Source organism: Pelophylax lessonae (genome assembly GCF_965119305.1).
Source record: "Pelophylax lessonae genome assembly, chromosome: 3".
NCBI classification, from domain to species: Eukaryota; Metazoa; Chordata; class Amphibia; order Anura; family Ranidae; genus Pelophylax; species Pelophylax lessonae.
In genome coordinates this window covers 20,183,578-20,207,252 of record NC_138770.1, presented here as the reverse complement: position 1 = coordinate 20,207,252, position 23,675 = coordinate 20,183,578, and the positions used below count along the sequence as shown (strand labels likewise).

Here is a 23,675-nt window from a genome sequence, read left to right as displayed (position 1 = left end):
CCTGGACTTCCATCCTCTTCCGAAGCTTTTGCAGGGTTTGTAGCTACGCGCCTCCCTGGCACGACCCGTGTTTTGCTTCCTTGGAGGGGCCCGCTTCTGGGCACCTAAGCGTCTGTCCTGGGGAAGGAAGCCAGACCTACCGCCAGTGGCCCAAGTTATGGCTGCGTCCAGTTTGTTCCCGAAGAGGGAAGAACCATCAAAGGGGATCCGGCACCAAACCTGCTTGGATGCAGCGTCAGCCACCCAGGGTCAGAGCCAAAGGGAACGCTTAGCGGTGACGGAAGACAACATAACCCGGGCCAGGAGGCGGATGTCAATGGATGCCTACCCCATAAATACCGCAGCCATCCTCAGCTCCTGAATTGGGGAGTATCTTGCTGCTTCCTCTGAGACCCCCCTGAGGGTCTCATCGAGGCCGTCGATCCAGACCTCCATAGCTTTTGACACCATAGCCAGAGCTAAGGCTGGCTTGCAGGCCATGCCCACTATAAGATAGGCCCGTCTGAGGTCAGAATCAAGTCTTCTTTCCAAGGGGTCTTTGAAGGACACCGTGTCTTCCAGAGGGAGGGTCACATGTTTGACGAGCCTCATCACCGCTGCGTCCACCAAAGGTAGGGACTCCAAATGTTTAACCTCTTCCAGCTTGAATGGATACAGTTTCGACATCTTGGAGAGCATGGAGTTCTTCCTTTCCACCTTGCTCCACTCTTCAGTGATGATCTCGCCCAACTCCCCCAAGAGTGGAAAGTTCAAACGTTCCTTACTCAGCTGTTTAAAAAAAAATTCTGTTTAGGAGGAGAGACCGCTGGTTCCTCCCAGTCAAGAGCTTCCCTTACGACTTTCACCAAGGGGGAAACAAGACCAAAATCAAACCCCAGACAAGGGTCGTCCGCCTCAGAGTCAGAATCTGAAAGTAAGATGGAAGGGCGTCTAGGCTGAGACGACTCGAAGAAGTCTTGACCCTGGTCCTCTCTCTCAGGTGAGCCAGGCGGACCCACGGATGTACCTGGGCGGTTGAATTTGGATAGGGAGTCCTTGAGAACCCTACGCACCACGGCTTCCCGGTGTTGGTCCCAGCTTTCCCTTTCGCCAGTTGCTTGGGCGTAACAGCGGTTGCAGAAGGACTCTGCGTCCGAAACCTGTAGCCCGCATCCCCAGCACTTCCTTTCACAAGGAAGCTCTGAGTGGCCATGGAACCTGGATGAAGAGGTCTGGCCCTCGCCCCCCCCCCCCCCGGACTATGGGGGGATCTGCATCTTGATCTGGAGGAGGAGTGCCGGTGTTGCGATGTGGAACGCCGATCTTCTCTGCGTGCATTGCGCTGCGGATCAGACCTGGGAGAGCTGGAAGAAACTACAGAAAAACGTAGAAACAAACCAAACAAAAAAAAAAACTAACCCAGCTTGTAATGCTAAACTAAATAATACACCTCAGGAAGTACCCCCATGGTTAACAGAAGATAGACTTATAACTAAACTAGAGAAACTTAACATAAATAAATCACCGGTACCGGATGGCTTGCATCAGAGGGTTCTTAAGGAACTCAGCCAGGTGATAGCCAGACCATTATTCTTGATCTTTAAGGATAATCTACAGACGGGCATGGTGCCAGCTGATTGGAAAAAAGCCAACGTGGTACCAATATTTAAAAAAGGGCCAAGATATATCCCGGGTAACTATAGACCTGTCAGTCTTACATCTGTAGTCTGCAACATTTTGGAGGGGATGTTAAGGGGCTATATACAAGACTCTAGTAATGAAAACGGTATTATTAGTTGTAATCAGCATGGGTTCATGAAAAATCGTTCTTGCCAGACCAATCTAGACAAAGGAGAGCCTGTGGATGTGCTGTATCTGGACTTTGCAAAGTCATTTGACACCGTTCCCCATAAACGGTTACTGTACAAACTAAGGTACATAGGTATGGACCATAGGTTGAGTACCTGGATAAAGAACTGGCTCCAGGGGAGAGTCCAGAGGGTGCTGATTAATGGGGAGTACTCGGTTTGGGCGGGTGTGGAAAGTGGGGCCCCCCAAGGTTCTGTCCTGGGGCCAATCCTGTTTAATTTATTCATAAAAGATCTAGAGGAGGGGATATCTAGTACAATCTCGGTATTTGCAGATGATACTAAACTAAGCATGCCAATATCTTCTATACAGGATGTAGAAACCTTACAAGCGGACCTGAACAAAATAATGGGGTGGGCAACTACATGGCGGATGAGGTTTAATGGGAAAAAATGTAAAGCGATACACTATGGCTTCAGAAACATGAAAGCAAGTTACTCACTGGGGGGGGGACCTCTGGGTGAATCTAAGATGGAGAAGGACCTGGGGGTACTAGTGGACAACAGGCTTGGCAGTGGCATGCAATGCCAAGCCGCTGCAAGCAAAGCCAACAAAATACTGGAATGTATAAAAAAGGCGATTCACTCAATTAAGAGATTATTCTCCCACTCTACAAGACTCTGGTCCAGCCACATCTGGAGTATTCCGTACAGTTCTGGGCACCGGTCCTCAGAAAGGATGTGCTGGAACTGGAGAGAGTCCAGAGAAGGGCAACGAAGATAATTAGGGGAATGGAGTGCTATGAGGAAAGGCTACGGGCAATGAACTTATTCTCTCTGTAGGAGAGACGCTTGAGAGGGGATATGATATCAATGTAAAAATACTGTACTGGTGATGATCCTAACACAAGGAACAAACTTTTCAGAGAAATGGAATACAATAAGACACGAGGTCACTCACTAAAACTAGAGGAAAAATGGTTTAACCTTAAAATACATAAGGGGTTCTTTACTGTCAGAGCAGTAAGAATTCTCTTCCACAAGCAGTGGTGTCAGCAGGGAGCATCAATAGTTTAAAAAAAACTATTAGATGGGCACCTTAAAGACCACAACATAAAGGGGTATACTATGTACGGTTAACAGCAAACACACACACACATCATAGGTTGAACTGGATGGAATGATGTCTTTTTTTAACCTCACAAACTATGTAACTATGGCCTCCCCTCCCCCTATCTACCCTGTGGGCACCTGGTATGAGAGGGCTGGCCACAGGGGGGCTTGGCTTGGCTGGCACAAGGAACTGAAGAGAGAGGGAAAAGCTTAACAATGTGTAACCCGGAGCCGGTGGGGGGGGATAAGCGAGGGGGGTAGTGGAGGAGCATCCCCAGGATCCTCCTACCTCATAGGCAGAAGTCCTGGAGCTTGGGGAAGCTGTAATGCTGCTGCAGACCTTCCCACCGGTTTCCAGGCACTACACACATTTAAATATGCCGCCTCCTGGACCCCAGAACGTATCGCGCATACGCGAGTGACGTCACGCATCTGTACTGCGCATGCGCGACCAAAACCGAGACTCAAACCCAACTGCGCTTGTGCAGACCGCCGCGCAACCCGGAAGCCGCAGCTGAGATAGGAGAAACGGCAGAGCTATCTACTAATATGCTGCAGGAGGGGGCAATGTCTGAACAGAGAAGGAAATATAAAAGGGAAAAGCGATCCCCCGAACAAAAGAGGGGCATACAGGGAAGGCTGCCACAAAGGAAGGAGGTAACATATGAGTGCACAAAAAATATGAATGCACAGGACCCCACTGACAGGAAATAACATATAGATGCATAGGTCCCCTTTACATGGAATTACCACCCAGACTCCCAGGAACAGGCGCAGGCCAGGCAGGTGCAACACCGGACTTTTCGGGCAATACCAGGCCACCCGCAGCAGCTGGGCTTTCTCGGCCAGAACCAAATGCTCCAGCAAGAGGTTTCTTCAATTGCCCCCTCCATACCCTGCTAAGAGCAAGGGCTTAGCAGAGGCTCAATGCTGACCCAATCCTGACATCCAGTAGACATAGGTTGGTAGGAACACATCATCGTGTGTTTGAGGAGGACAAAAAAGGAACACTGATGGTGAAGAGGAGCAAAGATTTATGAGAATGGAGTCCTATAGGGTAGGAGAGGAGGTGGGGCTACCTGAGCTTATGCTGCCATGGAGTCTGTCAGGAAATGTAATTTTTCCTGTAATACCTCATTTAGAAAGAATAGCGCAATACTGCACTATGGACACTAGATGGAGCAAAAGATCATAGAAAGGAATGTACGAAGTAAAATATAACCAACATTTCTCAAGACTGGATGAAAGCTTCTCACATTTCTCCACAAATCATTTTAAAAACAGACAAAAAGTGTTTGTGAAATCTTCCCGCACAAAATGTACTCAGCCAATGAAAGGTAATGACTCAATTTTTATTTTTCTCCTGCTATCAATGGCCAACACGGGGGCAACACTTCATCCATGTCTTTGGTGATCTCTGACCTCCTTATGAAGTGTTTCTTACATGATGAAGATCAGCCATGGAGTGTATCTGAGGTGTATATCAGGGTGTGCTTTTTCTCCACATGTCCACCAACATTCATATAGAAGACATTTCCCGCACTCAAGGCACTAATACACCTCCAGGGTTGTGTGGGACCCCTGATGTACAGGAAGACAGGACTTCAGTGAAGAACAATTTCCTCACTCAGGACAGGAAAGTGGCTTCTCCCCCATGTGAGATCTCTGATGTCTGTAAAGACTGGACTTCTGTGAAAAACATTTCCCGCACTACGGACAGGAATACGGCTTCTTATCTTCATGAGATATCTGATGTCTGTAAAGATGGGACTCCTGTGAAAAACCTTTCCCACACTCTGGACAGGAATACGACTTATGCCCTGTGTGAGATCTCTGATGTCTGTAAAGATGGTCATTCCGTGAAAAACATTTCCCGCACTCATTACAGGACAATGGCTTCTCCCCTGTGTGAGATCTCTGATGTGTGGAAAGAGTGGACTTCTGTGAAAAACATTTCCCGCACTCAGGACAGGAATATGGCTTCTCCCCTGTGTGAGATCTCTCATGTCTGTGAAGATGGGACTTCTGTGAAAAAAATTTCCCGCACTCAGGACAAGAATACGGCTTCTCCCCTGTGTGAGATCTTTTATGTATAACAAGATCTGATTTTTGTACAAAACATTTCCCGCACTCAGAACAGGAAAACGGCTTCTCCCCTGTGTGAGATCTCTGATGTCTGTAAATATTGCGCTTCTGTGAAAAACATTTCCCACACTCAGGACAGGAATATGGCTCTTTATCCCTGTGAGAACTTTTATGAACATTAAGTTTGGATTTAGAATGGAAACACTTCCCGCACTCAGTACAGGAAAACCTCTTTTCTGCTGGAAGGTTGGCACCGTCCCTCACAGTCTGAGGTTCCTCAGGATAAGAGGAATACGATGGTCCGGCACCTTCCCTCACAGTCTGAGGTTCCTCAGGATAAGAGGAATACGATGGTCCGGCACCATCCCTCACAGTCTGAGGTTCCTCAGGATAAGAGGGATACGATGGTCCGGCACCGTCCCTCACAGTCTGAGGTTCCTCAGGATAAGAGCAATACGATGGTCCGGCACCGTCCCTCACAGTCTGAGGTTCCTCAGGATAATAGGAATACGATGATCCGGCACCGTCCCTCACAGTCTGAGGTTCCTCAGGATAAGAGGAATACGATGGTCCGGCATTGTCCCTCACAGTCTGAGGTTCCTCAGGATAATAGGAATACGATGGTCCGGCACCGTCCCTCACAGTCTGAGGTTCCTCAGGATAAAAGGGATACGATGGTCCGGCACCGTCCCTCACAGTCTGAGGTTCCTCAGGATAAGAGGAATACGATGGTCCGGCACCATCCCTCACAGTCTGAGGTTCCTCAGGATAAGAGCAATACGATGGTCCGGCACTGTCCCTCACAGTCTGAGGTTCCTCAGGATAAGAGCAATACGATGGTCCGGCACTGTCCCTCACAGTCTGAGGTTCCTCAGGATAAGAGGAATACGATGGTCCATCTAAACTGTGTGGTGCCGGATGGACATTTGAGGTAGCCGGGTTTTCTCCTGGACTATACTGTGTGATGTCCTCATCTTCTACTTTACAGTCTGGAGACAAAGTGAGACAATCCTCTGAGGTTTTCCTCATCTCCCATCCATGTACTAAAATAGAAATAAAAAGATTATTACTAGACATCAGCAGATTGGTTCCCCTAAACCAGGACTCCACCCACATCAGACAGCTTTGTCTTTGACAATAAACATATATGTGTAGCGCTATCCAAAATATGACATTCAGACTCAAAAGTAATTATTAACATAATTATGTAGCATTTTCCAAAGTGATTAAAAAAATAGTGAACTCAATCAAGATTTGTAACAGAAGTCCATATAAGTCCTTATTGAAAGGAAAATCAAAAAATTGTGCAAAAAAAAAAAAACCACTCCGTTCCTAGATGGAAGAAAAGGGGTCGCCCGTGGATGGATCACCATACACCCAAAAGAAGCTGCTTACCAGATATAAGTGGTCACCCAACTTAATGGATAGACCTCAGCACCAGTGTTAATTTCGTCGACTAAAACCGACTAAAACGTTTTCGTCGACTAAATTAACACAATTTTAGTCGACTAAAATACGACTAAAACTAAAACAATTCAGATGACTAAAATATGACTAAAACTAAAATGGCATTTTAGTCTTAAGACTAAAATACGACTAACACTAAAATGGCATTTTAGTCAAAAGACTATAACTAAAACTGAATTGAACTTTGCTGCCAAAATTAACACTGGTGCATGCTCAAAGCTTAATACCATAAATAATAACAGATTTTTCACTCCAGGACCAGCAGTAGTATATAATGAGTTTGGAAATTGTAGAGAAATGCTTAAATAATGCATTACAAATTACAATTTAACTACATCCATTCGATTATAGATGACTAAAATGTAGGACGTTTTAGTCGACTAAAATGTACTGGAGTTTTAGTCGACTAAATACGACTAAAACTAAAACACTTGCAGAAGACTAAAATGGGACTAAAACTAAAATGCCATTTTAGTCCTAAGACTAAAACTAAAACTAAATTGAAATTTGCTGCCAAAATTAACACTGCTCAGCACGCTTATCGCAATATAGGGACCCTGCCAGGTGTTGTTCGATTCAGGAAGTGGCACAGGAGACATTCAAAACCAGGTACTCAGAGGCCATGTGTACAAGGAAATGAACAGGGACATAGCGTAATACCGTAAAACCAATAACATTTATTAAAATCCAAAATACAAACTCACATGTACAATGACATTAGCAGACATGTATCCATAAACGCTGGAGAGATAAGTGCTGTGGCGTCCCCGCACTCACTCACAAAGGCCGGCTATGGGGGCGTGGTTGCGTCAAGCCAACGCATTTCCGCCTCCGGAATAAGTGTCAGACCTGTTGACAATCCGTTGCTTGGTTACCACATGTATATAATGGACGATATCCGAAGTGACCCGACGCTGCTGAGGACGTATCTACTACGAAACGCGTACAGCGTGTCGCATCACTTCCGGTTTGGTCGACATCGAGGCTTGGATCGCGTTTGCGCTCCATCTACATGATTGTATGCATATATCTTTCTTTTGGAATGTGAGTACCTCTCAAACGTTTTATTATTAAATTTGTCCATACGGTATCACGCTATGTGCCTTATTTATTAACCCCTGGTACACCACTGCGAGTGACACCCCGAGGATACTTTTGGACGCCCACTACCTACTGACAGGAGCCCACTAGATCCCGATTACTCTCCCTGGGGAACCATCCATTTAGGACCCTCCAGATCACCTCCAGGACGTCCTCACCCAGGAGTTGGCGAGGATATTAGGATCTCTCCTGCCGCAGGATACACTTACATACCCGCTCTATACCCCTGTGTGGGGTGGGTATTTCTGGTGAGTGAGCTTTTTATCAGAGGGATCACCCAGCACCTCACCGCCCACCACGGGGTCACTCCTTATAGTTCACCATAAGAGTATTGGTACCTGCTATCTACATCTGAACTTTGTCTATTTTTGGCCACCACACTTGTCACATAGACATTAAGCACCCATATTGGACTTTTTCGTTGCTGTTGGATGTTATATATTTGATTTGGTTTCATTTATTCTTCACTTACCTCTATACCACAGTGTGCGGTATTAACGGGGTATTTTGCAACGCACAGAGCACTTTAATTTATTAATAAGTCTATATTGCATGATTAAGATTGCATTCAGTTTATGTTTTGATTTATATTTGATACACCTTTTTACATATATTCCTTTCATCTAGATACTATTCAGATCTTTCTTATCACCTACTAACTATTTCCTTATTTACACTTATTAGCACTCATCACTTTAAATGTCTACCGACATCTATACATTAAATATTTAATAGTGCTGTTACTTTTCTATATGATCACACTGCACCTGGAGTATGTAATGTACAACATAAAGTATATAGTGCAGGGGTCAGGAGTATGTAATGTACAACATAGAGTATATATAGCAGGGGTCAGGAGTATGTAATGTCCAACATAGAGTATACAGTGCAGGGGTATGTAATGTACACCATAAAGTATATAGCGCAGGGGTCAGGAGTATGTAATGTACAACATAGAGTATATAGTGCAGGGGTCAAGAATATGAAATGTACAATATAGAGTATATAGTGAAGGGGTCAGGGGTATGTAATGTACAACATAAGGTATATAGTGCAGGGGTCAGAAGTATGTAATGTACAACAAAGAGTATATAGTGCAAGGGTCAGGAGTATGTAATGTACAACATAGAGTATATAGTGCAGGAGTGTGTAATGTACAGTATAAATTATACAGTGTAAGGGTCAGGGGTATGTAATGTTCAACATAAAGTATATAGTGTTGGGGTCAGGAGTATGTAATGTGCCCACCCCTTGTCCCGACCCTGACCCCAGGTGCCTAGAGCTAGTACTCCTCTGGTGAAAATGAACATTTTGCTGCCAGCTGAACCCCTGAATCTCCATAAATCCAGTCTAGATACATAAATTGTGTCTGCGGCACAGAGAAGGAGAGAAATACAGGAATACAGGATGGGGGACACAGCTCAGGAAAGTGACCAGGGTATTACAGGCTGATATCACCCAGTCCTTGCCCTACTCTGGACCAATCAGTGAGCAGTATGGGTGGAGGAATGAATTTAGTGTTAATGACCCACCTGTGCTGATCTCTGTAGGAGTGTCCTCCTCTATAAATGTCCCCGTTATTCCATCCTCCTCCATACACTGCTGATCATCCCTCACATACGTCTCTTCTTCTTCTGCCTTACCCTCAGCTTTTATATCAATTGGCTCTTCACACTATACCAAGAAATTAATAGAATAGGTCATCTGTAATACATAAGCTTCAATACTGTGACATCACATTTAAAGAAAACACTTCAATGAGTCCATGCTCTAGATGCTCCGTCCCACCAACCTTGTAATAGTGAGGTATGGTGTGATCTTCATGTGTGGAATCCCGGGAATACAGAGGATGGGGACATCTCTCTGGTGGGTTCCTGGTATTAGGTGGCTCCATCATATCCTTGTGTCCTTCTGAAAACTCCTCCATCACTCCATACTCCTCATCCTCCTCTTTATACTCTTCTTTAACATCAATATTATCATCCCCGAGGGTTCCACTCTGAATATATAATAAAACATTCATTGTAACAAACATTCTTGTATATAAATCATAACTATCAGTGATTGTTCCTCATCAACCTGATGATGGTGAGGGATGGTGTGACCTTCCTGTGTGGAATCCCGGGAATACAGAGGACGGGGACATCTCTCTGGTGGGTTCCCATTACTGGATCCATCTGTAGGAAACACACACTCTGACTGAATACATTGTTTCTATGGGTTTATCAGATGATGGGGGATCTAGGTGGACCCTCCATACTGCTCTCTCCTTTACAATAAAGTCTTCTCTTACCTGGCGATGTAAGGGGCAGCTGATTGTCCATTAGTGATGGACAAACATCGGCCGGGGCGGTTCGCGAACACCAGCCGCAAATTTTCTCAAAAGTCTGCGAACCGCAAGTTTGCGGCGGGCCCCATTGACTTTAATGGGAGTAGAACTTTAAAAACCTTTAGGTCATATTTGCAGCCACAAAAGCCATACTAGCTGTGCACAAATAGTCCCAGCACATGGACAATGTCATAACAGAAGTATTGCAAATCGAAAAGTTGCCCTAAAATTTATTTATTTTTTTTACAGCAAAAAAGGTTTTGTTTTTTTCATAAATCAGCCAGAACTGACAGCAGCCGGTAAATACATGTCAAATAAATATAGAGGCCATTCACACATCTGTAAAATGGGTCCCCATCCATTCCACAATTTGGCAGAACCTTTACAAACTCATTGATTTTCAATTCCAGTCTGAAAAATTAGGCATTCACAGGATAAAGAAGTACGTGTCGGCCATTCCAGGCCCCAAAAAGTAGCCCACATGCGTTTACCTGACAGCTAAGAACGTAGTATTCTGAGGCTGAAGGTACATTAGGCATTCACAGGATACAGAAGTAAGTGTCGGCCAGCATAGGCCCCAAAAATTAGCCCACATGGGTTTACCTGACAGCTAAGAATGTAGTATTCTGTGGCTGAAGGTATATTAGGCATTCACAGGATACAGAAGTAAGTGTCGGCCAGTATAGGCCCCAAAAATTAGCCCACATGGGTTTACTTGACAGCTAAGAACGTAGTATTCTGTGGCTGAAGGTACATTAGGCATTCACAGGATACAGAAGTGCCGGTCATTATAGGCCCTAAAAATTAGCCCACATGAGTTTACCTGACCGCTAAGAACGTTGTATTCTGTGGCTGAAGGTACATTAGGCATTCACAGGATACAGAAGTGTCGGCCTGTATAGGCCCCAAAAAATAAGCCCACATGGGTTTACCTGACAGCTAAGAACTTAGTATTTGGTGGCTGGAGGTACATTAGGCATTCACAGGATACAAAAGTAAGTGTCGGTCAGTATTGGCCCCAAAAATTAGCCCACATGGGTTTACCTGACAGCTAAGAATGTTGTATTCTGTGGTTGAAGGTACATTAGGCATTCGCAGAAAAAATAATTGTCGGCCCTGAATGGTGGATATTTGTGGCCTGGCATGAGGAATTTCAATGAAACATGGTCTACTGGTCAAATGTGTTGAATTCCACAGAGATCCATGCCTCATTCATTTTTATAAATGTGAGGTAGTCTACACTGTCATGAGCTAGGCGAGTGCGCTTATCGGTCACGATTCCCCCTGCTGTGCTGAACGCCTTTCGGACAGGACACTGGACAGGGGGCAAGCCAACATTTCCATTGCAAATTGTGCAAGCTCTGGCCAGAGGTCAAGCCTGCCCACCCAGTAGTCCGGGGGTTCATCACTCCTCAGAGCGTCCACATCGACCGTTAACCAGATGTAGTCAGACACCTGTCGGTCTAGGCGTTCCCTGATGCTGGATCCGGAGTACAGCTGTCGATGGTTTGGCTGAGAGAAGGATCTCATATCTGAAGTGACCAAGACATCTTCAAACCGCCCTCTTCTTGCAGGCGCTGTTGGATTGCTACCCGCAACTGTCTCTCTGTGACTGGAAATTCCTCTGCCAGCGCACGCAAAAGCAGAATGCAGCATTTCCCTCAGCAAGGCCTGGAAGTGCTGCATTCTGACCTCCCTCTGTGATTGTGGTAACATTTCCGCCATTTTTTTGTTTGTACCAGGGGTCTAAGTACGTTGCCACCTAGTACTGGTCCTTGGCCTTTATGCATTTTATACGGGGGTCCCCCTTAAAACACTGGAGCATGAAGGCCCCCATTCGCACTAAACTGGAAGCGGTGTAGTGGCCTGCTTCCAGCTCATCATCCAGGATAATGTCGTCCTCGTTCTCCTTCCCCCACCCACGGATAACACCAGGGATCCCCGAAAGGTTTAAAGCATGCTCTTCTTGCTCCTCCTCATCCCCCCCCCCCGGCAAAATCCTCCTCTGACTCCTCTTCAGACTCCTGCTGTTGACTTGTCTCAGATGGAGTAGCACCCACTGGGAATTCATCCAACATTGCGACTTCCTCATCTTCCTGCTCCTCGACGGCTTGATCAATGACACGACGCAATGCACGCTCCATAAAGAAGGCGTAAGGTACGATGTCATTGATGGCGCCCTGGCCGTGACTGACCAGTTTGGTGATCTCATCAAATGGCCGCAGAAGTCTGCATGCGTCGCGCATGAGCAGCCACTAGCGAGGTGAAAAAAATCCAAGCTCCCCAGAACCTGTCCTGCCGCAGAGTTCGTACAGGTAGTCGTTAACTGCACGTTTCTGCTGGAGCAGCCTATCAAGCATATGCAACATTGAGTTCCATCGCTTCGGGCAGTCACAAATAAGACGCCTGAAGGGCAGGTTGTGTCGCCGCTGAATGTCAGCAAGGCGAGCCATGGCTGTGTAAGATCTTCGGAAATGGCCCGAGATTTTCCTGGCCTGCCGCAAGACATCCTGGACCCCAGGGTAGTTGGCAAAGAATTGCTGCACCACCAAGTTCAGGACGTGTGCCATGCATGGCACGTGTGTTATTTTGCCCTTTTTCAGCACGGTCAGCAGATTGGCACCGTTGTCGCACACCCCTTTACCAACTGTCAAATTGTGCGGTTTCAGCCACTGATCTGCCTGTGAACGCAAAGCTGAAAGGAGTGCAGGACCAGTGTGGCTCTTGGCTTCCAGGCACAACAGACGCAGCACAGCATGGCAACGTCTCACCTGGCATGTGGAATAGGTTCTGGGGATCTTGGGCGGTGCTGCGGAAGAGACGGTAGCAGCGGAAAAGGAGGAGTCAGCCGAGGAGGAGAGGGAGGATGAAGTCGGAGGAGGAGAAGAAAAGGCAGGCCTGCATGCATTGTAAAACCAAATCTACACGGGTGCCACGGTTTACATGCTTGACGGCAGTCAGAAGGTTCACCCAGAGTGCAGTAAAAGTGATATACCTTCCCTGCCGGTGTTTGCTAGACCACGTGTCTGTGGTCAGATGTATCTTGGCACCAACACTGTGTGCCAGAGATATATTCACTTGCCGCTGAACATGGCCATACAGCTCTAGAATGCCCTTCTGCATGAAATATTTCCTGAGAAAAAATGGTGAAATACCAAAATGAACTGCGCGAAGTGGATATTGGTTGCACAAAATGCACTAATTAGTGCTGTGTTATCCCTTTATATAGATCATGAATAATAAATATTAATTTGTTTAAATAAATAATTATATGTGAATATGTAATTTGTGGGAATTTCTTCCGAACTGCAAGCAGCAAACAAAACGTATATAACGTGATAAATGTGAAACAAGGGTAAATATTGCGCTCAACAATGATATTCACAAAAAGTGCTTAAGTGAATAAATAGATAAAGGCTGATATACAAGAAGTCCAATAATGCTTAAAAAACATTAGTAGCTTCAACACCACAACAATGGATAAAAGCACAAAAACCAGCTTATATGCATAAATACATATATAAATAAATGAATAAATAAAGTCCTTTTTAAGTGCTTAAAAATCAAGGTGATCAAATAGTTAATCGCAGCAATGTTTAAAAGCGTAGACTTGATAGAAGTGATGTGAAACCTTCACCTCCACACCTTCACCCAGTGCTCTTAATAAATACTCCTTACCAGAAGGATATGACCCCTTGATTATAGGGGGTCGCAAACAGCATTAGTATCCACAATAACTCCAGGCCATCCTTATCACTGTCTTCTTGCCAGAAAAAAGGTGTGTGACCAGGTATTTATGGAACTCCGATTTACAGGACATCCAAATGCAATAAAAAGAAGACTCTGATAGTGCAGAATGCCAGTATAATCAACAATTTAATAATAAAATTGCACTTACTCCACATCGCACAAAAATTCACCTTCTAATAGAATCACAATATCAGTTGGTTTGGTGAATGGAACGCCGCTCCACGCCTGCGTTCCACCAACCCGGAAGTCTACGGTCTCACGCTCCCAACGCACGTTTCGTCAGGCCGTGCTGAGGTCATCAGGTGATCATGTGACCGTACATCTCCTTTCACTTTATTGTAAACTCCTATCACTTTTATTATTTGTAGTCTCTATATAAAGTGAAAGGAGATGTACGGTCACATGATCCCTTGATGACGTCAGCATGGCCTGACGAAACGTGCGTCGGGAGCGTGAGACCGTAGACTTCCGGGTTGGCGGAACGCAGGCGTGGAGCAGCGTTCCATTCACCATACCAACTGATATTGTGATTCTATTAGAAGACGAATTTTTGTGCGATGTGGAGTAAGTGCAATTTTATTATCAAATTGTTGATTATACTGGCATTCTGCACTATCAGAGTCTTCTTTTTATTGCATTTGGATGTCCTGTAAATCGGAGTTCCATAAATACCTGGTCACACACCTTTTTTCTGGCAAGAAGACAGTGATAAGGATGGCCTGGAGTTATTGTGGATACTAATGCTGTTTGCGACCCCCTATAATCAAGGGGTCATATCCTTCTGGTAAGGAGTATTTATTAAGAGCACTGGGTGAAGGTGTGGAGGTGAAGGTTTCACATCACTTCTATCAAGTCTACGCTTTGCTGCGATTAACTATTTGATAACCTTGATTTTTAAGCACTTAAAAGGACTTTATTTATTCATTTATTTATATATGTATTTATGCATACAAGCTGGTTTTTGTGCTTTTATCCATTGTTGTGGTGTTGAAGCTACTAATGGTTTTTAAGCATTATTGGACTTCTTGTATATCAGCTTTTATCTATTTATTCACGCACTTAAGCACTTTTTGTGAATATCATTGTTGAGCGCAATATTTACCCTTGTTTCACATGAAATATTTCCTGCCTGGGACCTTCCATTGTGGTGTTCCAATGGCCACAAATTTACGAAAGGCCTCCGAGTCCACCAGTTGATATGGCAGTAGTTGGCGGGCTATCAGTTCCGACAAGCCAGCAGTCAAACATTGGGCAAAGGGTTATCCGTCGTCAATATTTTTTTCCGCTCCAACATTTGGGCCAGAGAAGCCTGCCTTTTTCCAGGACGACGGCATCATGGAAGGTGGAGTGGAGGACAAATGTGAGGAGAGAGGAGAAGGAGAAGAGGCTGGACGGTGAGAGCCTGGAGTGTGGCTTTGTGGGTTCTGACGGTGTTGCTCCCACTGGGCTCAGTGATGGGAGTTCAGGTGCCTTCTTAAAGCGGTTGTCCCTAGGTGAGTGTTGGGCTTACCGTGACTTATGCGTTGACTGCAAACGGCAACACTGTTGTCAGCAGCGGACACATTAAAAAAATCCCACACTGCGGAGCCATGTGCCGGAGTCCTGAGAGCGCCAGATGTGACTGTACATGGTTGATGGCTCGATCCTGATACATTTACAGTCTGCTTTGTACCTCTTGTGCAAAGCAAGTTCTGCGTGCTTCTCCTCCCTATCTGCCGGTCCGTCTCTCCCTCTGAACTCCCCTCCTCTTCCTCTCTTGTGGCCACCCACGTGACATCCATAGACACGTCATCATCCACGCCACCTTCCCCACCACTAACAATCGAGATCTCGGAGTAGGCAGCAACAGCGGGGACCAACCTCCTTGGGCTAATCTGGGTACTGTCGTCAGACTGCTGAGTGGCGGCTGTTGCTACCTCCTCTTCCTGATCCGATGCCAAGAATGGCAGCACATCGCAAATGTCTTGTGATGGATCGGAAAATAATTCCAGAGACTCAAGCGGAGGGTATGTGGTGGTGGTGGTGTTTGTGATGGTGTCTTTGGGGGTGCAAACAGAAGAGAGTGAAGAGGGTGCAGATAGAGAGGATGAGGAGGGTGCAAAAGAGGAAGGCTTAGTGAGCCACTCAACCAAGTCTGGTGCGTCCTTTGACGTAATCGAACGCACCTTCTGCAACTTCACACTTTGGCTCTGGCCTACTGCTCCTGCCCTACCCCTACCTCCCCTGCGTAAGTGTCTGCCTCTTCCTCTGCCTGTCAATTTTTTAAACTACCCTGTGACAAAAGTCTCCAGAGAATCGCAGTATATCTGGAAAAAGGTATATAACACCCCGCTTCAATCTGTGGTATTGGGGGGCCACAGGTTTATCACACCAGTTCTACAAATAATTGGCCAGTAACTGTTGTCACTGTGTGTATCACAGTTAACACAGCAAAAGAGGCCAAATTTTTGCAGGGCTAAAATACAATCTTAGAAAAGTATACTGTTAAATAACACCCCACTTCAATATGTGATATTGGGAGGGCCACAGTTTTATCACACATGTTCTACAAATAATTGGCCAGTAACTTTTGTCACTGTGTGTAGCACAGTTAACACAGCAAAAGAGGCCAAATTTTTGCAGGGCTAAAAAACAATCTTAGACAAGTATACTGTTAAATAACACCCCACTTCAATATGTGGTATTGGGGGGCCACTGGTTTATCACACCAGTTGTTCAAAAAATTGGCCAGTGAGTTTGGCACTGTGTGTATCAAAGTTAACACAGCAAAAGAGGCAATATTGTGGCAGGACACAAATACACTTATGAAAGTATACTCAGATGACACCCCACTTCAATATGTGGTATTGGGGGGACACTGGTTTATCACACCAGTTGTTCAAATAATTGGCCAGGGAGTTTGGCACTGTGTGTATCAGAATTAAAACAGCAAAAGAGGCAATATTGTTGCAGGACACAAATACACTTATGAAAGTATACTCAGATAACACCCCACTTCAATATGTGGTATTGGGGGGGGGGGCACTGGTTTATCACACCAGTTGTTCAAAAAATTGGCCAGTGAGTTTGGCACTGTGTGTATTAGACTTAACGTAGCAAAAGAGGCAATATTGTTGCAGGGCACAAATACACTTAGGAAAGTATACTCAAATAACACCCCGCTTCAATCTGTGGTATTGGGGGGCCACAGGTTTATTACACCAGTTCTACAAATAATTGGCCAGTAACTGTTGTCACTGTGTGTAGCAGAGTTAACACAGCAAAAGAGGCCACATTTTTGCAGGACTAAAATGCACTCTTAGAAAAGTATACTGTTAAATAACACCCCACTTCAATATGTGGTATTGGGGGGCCACTGGTCTATCACACCAGTTATAATACATTAAAAGTGCTTTTGTGGATCTAAACAGAGCTATTTGTGTCTGGCAATCTCTCCCTCATGAACACAGCAGACCTTTACCTACGTAAACTAATATGGCCACCGCGAACAACGCCATGTGTTCGCAAAATTGGCGGGTAGCGAACAAGCAAAATTTGCCGCGAACCGACCGCTGGGCGAACCACAAGGCCTTCTCTATTGTCCATCATGATGTCCTTGTAGAGATCCTTGTGTCCTTCTAAATACTCCCACTCCTCCATGGAGAAATAGACAGTGACATCCTGACACCTTATAGCACGGGTGGCAAACACAAGGCCCGCGGGCCGAATCCGGCCCGCTAGGCCTTTTCATGCGGCCCGCGGCTGCCTGCCACCTCTGTGTCATGGTCATGCAAAAAATACATCCTCCGGCCGGTCTCCAAGGAGACATCTCACATTTCCTCTCCTGGCGGCGCCGCTGTGTTTGTGAGCATGCGCGGCCGGCTGGCCGGGCATGCACACAGCTCAATCTGCCGGCTCTGCTAGGACAGAGGGAGCGTGAGATGTCTCCTTGGAGACCGGCCGGCCAATCTCCAGCTCTCTCTCCTCAGTCCCTCTAGCAGCGCCGGCTATTAGTGTCAGTGCCTTTTTTTTTCCTGTCAGCTAGCTGCACCCTGAGAGCGGGCTTTTTGCCCAATACACAGGCAGGGCTTGTACCAGAGCAGGGACAGATAGGAAGGTAGGATAATGCACAGATGTGAGAGAGATTTTTGGGGGGGTTTTTGGGGGGGGGGTGGTGAGGGCTGTGGAGGCAGGTGGGAGGATGGGAGCAGAGCGCACTCCTGAGCCCAGCACGCCAAAACTCTGCAGGCAACCCCGCACTCCATGCGCAGCGCACTCCTGAACCACAAATTCTGTACCCAGCGCACGCCAAAACTCCGCACGCAACCCCGCACTCCATGCGCAGTGCACTCCTGAACCCGCACTCCATATTCAGCATACTCCTGAACCCCACACTCCATACCCAGCGCACGCCAAAACTCCACACGCAACCCCGCACTCCATGTGCAGCGCACTCCTGAACCCCGCACTCCGTACCCAGCACACGCCAAAACTCCGCACTCAACCCCGCACTCCATGCGCAGCGCACTCCTAAACCCGCACTCCATAAGCAGCGCACTCCTGAACCTCGCACTCCGTACCCAGTGCACGCCAAAGCTCTGCACGCAACCCCGCACTCCATGCGCAGCACACTCCTGAACCCGCACTCCATACCCAGCGCACGCCAAAACTCCGCACGTAACCCCGCACTCCATGCGCAGCGCACTCCTGAACCCCGCTCTCCGTACCCAGCACACGCCAAAACTACAGATACCACCGCCCCCTTGCGGGCAACTATACTGCTGATGCGGCCCCCGATGAATTTGCCTTATAGGAACCTGACACACACAATGATACAGTCACCATCCAGACACATCCCTTGTCTGTTACTGTATAATGTCCCAGAATTCCCAGCACCGCTCACCTCTCCGGTCAGCAGCTCCATTATCTTCTTGGTGACTTCTAGAATCTTCTGCATGTTGTGTCTCTCAGGTTTTAGGGAGTCACATGGAGGCACTGTGATGGTCAATTGATCTCCTGACTTCAGAGGCGGAAATCTCTGTATTGAACAACCCATAAGAATATCATATTAGAGTCCCAGAATCCTCCTCACCTCTCTGGTCAGGTCTGTGTTTTATTAATAGAGATATGAGTGATGTCATGTGACCTCCCAGAATCCTCCTCACCTCTCCGGTCAGGTCTGTATTTTATTAATATAGATACGAGTGATGTCATGTGACCACCCAGAATCCTCCTCACCTCTCCAGTAAGGTCTGTGTTTTATTAATATAGATACGAGTGATGTCATGTGACCTCCCAGAATCCTCCTCACCTCTCCGGTCAGCAGGTAGATGATCTCCAGGGTGAGGTTTAGTATCTTCTCAGTCATGTGACTCCGGTCCTCCTCCATCCTCATTGGTGCCATCATTTTATCTATACAGGTCTCCTTGTAGATAGATCATTTTGGGAAATAAAAGTAAGAATTATTTGGATGGTATTGGTCACACAATAATAGGATGTGGATTTGAGGGTGGTAATAGGAGAGTTGCTGTACATTTAACCACTTAAGCCCCGGAAGATTTTACCCCCTTCCTGACCAGGGCCTATTTTGCGATTCGGCACTGCGTGAATTTAATGGACAATTGCGCGGTCGTGCGACACTGTACCTAAACAAATTTGATATCCTTTTTTTCCCACAAACAGAGCTTTCTTTTGGTGGTATTTGATCACCTGTGCAATTTTTTGATTATGCGCTATAAACAAAAAAAGAGCGTCAGTTTTGCAAAAATAACAATATTTTTCACATTTTTTTTATATGAAGTTACCAAAAATATAAAATGTAAAAATCAAAATTTTTTAACATTTTAGGCCAATTTGTTTTATGCTACATATTTTTGGTAAAAAAAGAAAAATCGCAAAAAGCGTATTTTGATTGGTTTGCACAAAAGTTATTGCATTTACTAACTAAGCGAAAGATTTTTGTAATTTTTGTTGTTCTTTTTTTTTTTTTAACGCGTAATGGCGGCGATCTGCGATCTTTTAACGCGTAATGGTGGCGATCTGCGATCTTTTTTGTGGTACTGCGACATTGCGGCGGACAGATCGGACCCTTGACTGACATTTTTGACACTTTTGGGGTTACCAGTGACATTACTACAGTAATCAGTGCTATACATATGCACTGTTACTGTAAAATGACACTGGCAGTGAAGGGGTTAACTTTTTTGGCGAGGGAGGGGTTAAGTGTGTCCCTAGGGGCATGTTTCTAACTGTGATTGGCTGTGGCTTGAGGTGTAGGAACAGTGATCAACGGTCCTACATAGTAGAACCGTATGATCACTATTCTTACACAGGGGAGAATGACAGGCGGCTTGTTTACATTAGCTGCCTGCCTTTCTCCCGCTCTAACGGACGATCGCGAGTGACCGGCGGACATCGTGACCGAGCGGGAGCGCGCATCCGGCGGCGCGCGCTCACTCCCCAGAGCCTCACAGGCTAGTGATGTACCGATATGTCACTTTGCCTGTGAGGGGCTGACCGCAGCAGTATATGTACTTGCGGCGGTCGGCAAGTGGTTAAGAACTACTCTCCCCACGAGAACACATTTAATCTGGACTGTTTCAAATTTGTTACATTTGGAGGACCTTGGACCATCTCAGCCTGCCAGATCAGAATTTCCCTTTTCTCTGTTGGGTTTTTTGGTTTCTGAGCTGGTTTGCAGATGAAACAGAACTCTTCTAAGAACAAGTGCTCACCAACGAATGAAGGAATTCCCTTCTTCATCTTACATAATATTCCAGAACAAATCACATGACCAGTGGGACAATAAGATGGTTAAGATTGCCAGTTCTGTAAGGTCTGAAAAATAAGTGCAGGTGGGGTGGAAGTACAATCATAGACCCCCCTCTGTCCCTTAGAGTCCCCTGAGCCCTCCAGCCCCCTATTCCCTCAGAGCCCTGAAGCCTGACTACCCCCTCAAGGTTCTCAGCGTCCTTCAGATACATTACCCTTTCAGAGGCCCCTAAAGTCTTCCAGCTTTACTAAACCCTCACATCCCCTCAGATCCTATACTTCCCTCAGAGCCCTCAGTATTTTCCTCCCTCTGACACCAATGATTGAACATATTCTTCATGGCAGGCTGGGAAATGTTTTCTTCCTCCTGACCAGCAATGTAAGGGGCTCTAGGCTCCATACTCCTGACCCCTGCACTCCATCATTGTGTTGGCTGCATATTGTAATGATTGCCCATTTGCTGCCTGTGTTGTGTAATAATTGCCCTTTGTAGGCCATGTATGGTCAGGATTAGAGATGGGCTCGGGCGTGTTTGAGTTTGCACATACCCGATCCCGCCAGGAAGCCGACACTGCAGTCCGCAGGCAGTGAGACATTTACTGATCTGTGCAGCTGCGGATCAGGAAATATCTCACTGCCTGTGATTGCAGTGTCGGCTTCCTGGCGGGATCGGGTACGTGCAAACTCAAACACGCCCGAGCCCATCTCTAGTCAGGATGGTCATTGTCTTCTCTATTTATTGTCAGTGCTGTTTGTTTAGAGAAACATATTACTAGAATTTATCTCCAAAATGAAGAGAGCTTTCCGGTCCCGAAAGTGGGAAATGTTCTAACCCTGAAGGGGTTAATGTAGGTTTCCACACTATATATGTGTGTATCATCATCTGCTGGAGATAAAAGACGTCACAGTGACTATGGAGGAAGAGGACGGACATGACAGGGTGGGGGGGGAGTTAGTGGGTGTAAATAGAAAATAAGATCTTATTACCTTCTCTGCTGCCACTTCCAACAATGTCTCCTCTCTACTTCCTCCCGACTCACCTCTCACCTGGAACTTCTTGTCTGTATCTGATATCACTTCCTGTCTGTATTCCGTAGAGACTTCCTATCTGGGTGAAGTGAGATCACCAACTTGTGGAGCTCAGAGGAACTGCAGCCCTGAGAAACGTCTCTTAGTGTGAGCACGGCCTTGTGCTGTGTGTGTATGTACTGTATACTGATCAGCCATAAAATTATGACCACTGACAGGTGAAGTGAATAATATAGATTATCTCATTACAATGGCATCTGGAAGTGGGTGGGGTATATTTGGCAGCAAGTAAGCAGGTTTTCCCTGAAGTTGTTGTTTTTAAACGTAAAAAAATGGGCATTGCAGTTTGTTGTGTATGGGGCTGCAAGGGCTGTGGGCGACTGGGTGTGTGTGCGTCATTTACCTGGGCAAAAGATGGCACCAGGATGCATTATGGGAAGAACTCAACCTGGGGGAGGCAGTGTGATGCTTTGTCTGGTGGAGTCCTTGCCTTGATGGCAGCAAAAGTGAGACCTACTCAATACTAGAGGATAGTTCTAATGTTCTGATGGGTGGTCATAATGTTTTGGTGGGTGGGTATAATGTTCTGGTGGGTGGGTATAATATTCTGGTGGGCGGGTATAATGTTCTGGTGGGTGGGTATAATGATCTGGTGGGTGGTATAATGTTCTGGTGGGGGGTATAATATTCTGGTGGGTGGGTATAATGATCTGGTGGGTGGGTATAATGATCTGGTGGGTGGTATAATGTTCTGGTGGGGTGTATAATATTCTGGTGGGTGGTATAATGTTCTGGTGGGTGGGTATAATGATCTGGTGGGTGTATAGTATGTTCTGGTGGGTGGGTATAATGATCTGGTGGGTGGTATAATGTTCTGGTGGGTGGTATAATGTTCTGGTGGGGGGTATAATATTCTGGTGGGCGGGTATGTTCTGGTGGGTGGGTATTATGATCTGGTGGGTGGTATAATGTTCTGGTGGGTGAGTATAATGATCTGGTGGGTGGTATAATGTTCTGGTGGGTGGGTATAATGATCTGGTGGGTGGATATAATGTTCCGGTGGGTGGATATAATGTTCTGGTGGGTGGATATAATGTTCTGGTGGGTGGGTATAATGTTCTGGTAGGTGGTATAATGTTCTGGTGGGTGGTATAATGTTCTGGTGGGTGGGTATTATATTTTGGTGGGTGGGTATAATGTTCTGGTGGGGGGTATAATATTCTGGTGGGCGGGTATAATGTTCTGGTGGGCGGGTATAATGTTCTGGTGGGTGGGTATAATGATCTGGTGGGTGGTATAATGTTCTGGTGGGGTGTATAATATTCTGGTGGGTGGGTATAATGATCTGGTGGGTGGTATAATGTTCTGGTGGGTGGGCATAATGATCTGGTGGGGGGTATAATAGTCTGGTGGGCGGGTATATTCTGGTGGGTGGGTATAATGATCTGGTGGGTGGTATAATGTTCTGGTGGGTGAGTATAATGATCTGGTGGGTTGTATAATGTTCTGGTGGTTGGTATAATGTTCTGGTGGGGGGTATAATAGTCTGGTGGGCGGGTATATTCTGGTGGGTGGGTATAATGATCTGGTGGGTGGTATAATGTTCTGGTGGGTGAGTATAATAATCTGGTGGGTTGTATACTGTTCTGGTGGGTGGGTATAATGTTCTGGTGGGTGGGTATAATGTTCTGGTAGGTGGTATAATGTTCTGGTGGGTGGTATAATCTTCTGGTGGGTGGGTATAATGTTCTGGTGGGTGGGTATAATGTTATGGTGGGTGGGTATAATGTTCTGGTGGGGGGTATAATGTTATGGTGGGTGGGTATAATGTTATGGTGGGTGGGTATAATGTTCTGGTGGGGTTCTTTTCAACCCCTTCCTTTTTTCATATCAGATTTCCTGCAGCCTATTAGCACCCATTTCCCTATCTATGTCTCAGCAGATCTCCTGCAGCCTATTAGCACTCATTTCCCTTTCTATGTCTCAGCAGATCTCCTGCAGCATATTAGCACCCATTTCCCTTGCTGTGTCTCAGCAGATCTTCTGCAGTCTATTAGCACCCTTTTCCCTAGCTATGTCTCAGCAGATCTCCTGCAGCCTATTAGCACCCATTTCCCTATCTATGTTTAAGCAGATCTCTTGCAGTTTATTAGCACCCATTTCCCTTTCTGTGTCTCACAGATCTCCTGCAGTCTATTAGCACCCATTTCCCTATTAGAGAATAAAATGGTGGTAGTTCCAATGTTTTATGTCACATGATATTA

General features: G+C 46.0%; 2 protein-coding genes across 2 annotated transcripts in view; one reads left to right on the top strand and one right to left on the bottom strand.

Annotated features, from left to right (window-relative positions):
- Positions 1-19,030, bottom strand: part of LOC309548821 (uncharacterized protein) — a 110,713-nt gene extending 91,683 nt beyond the window's left edge. The window contains exon 1 of the mRNA XM_082248759.1: positions 18,923-19,030. Coding sequence (XP_082104885.1) covers positions 18,923-19,018 — 96 coding nt within the window. The 5' untranslated portion in view covers positions 19,019-19,030. The remainder of the gene's footprint in view (positions 1-18,922) is intronic.
- Positions 1-23,675, top strand: part of LOC309550242 (uncharacterized protein) — a gene marked incomplete at both ends in the record, with an annotated part of 302,087 nt that overhangs the window by 240,977 nt on the left and 37,435 nt on the right. The window lies entirely within an intron of this gene.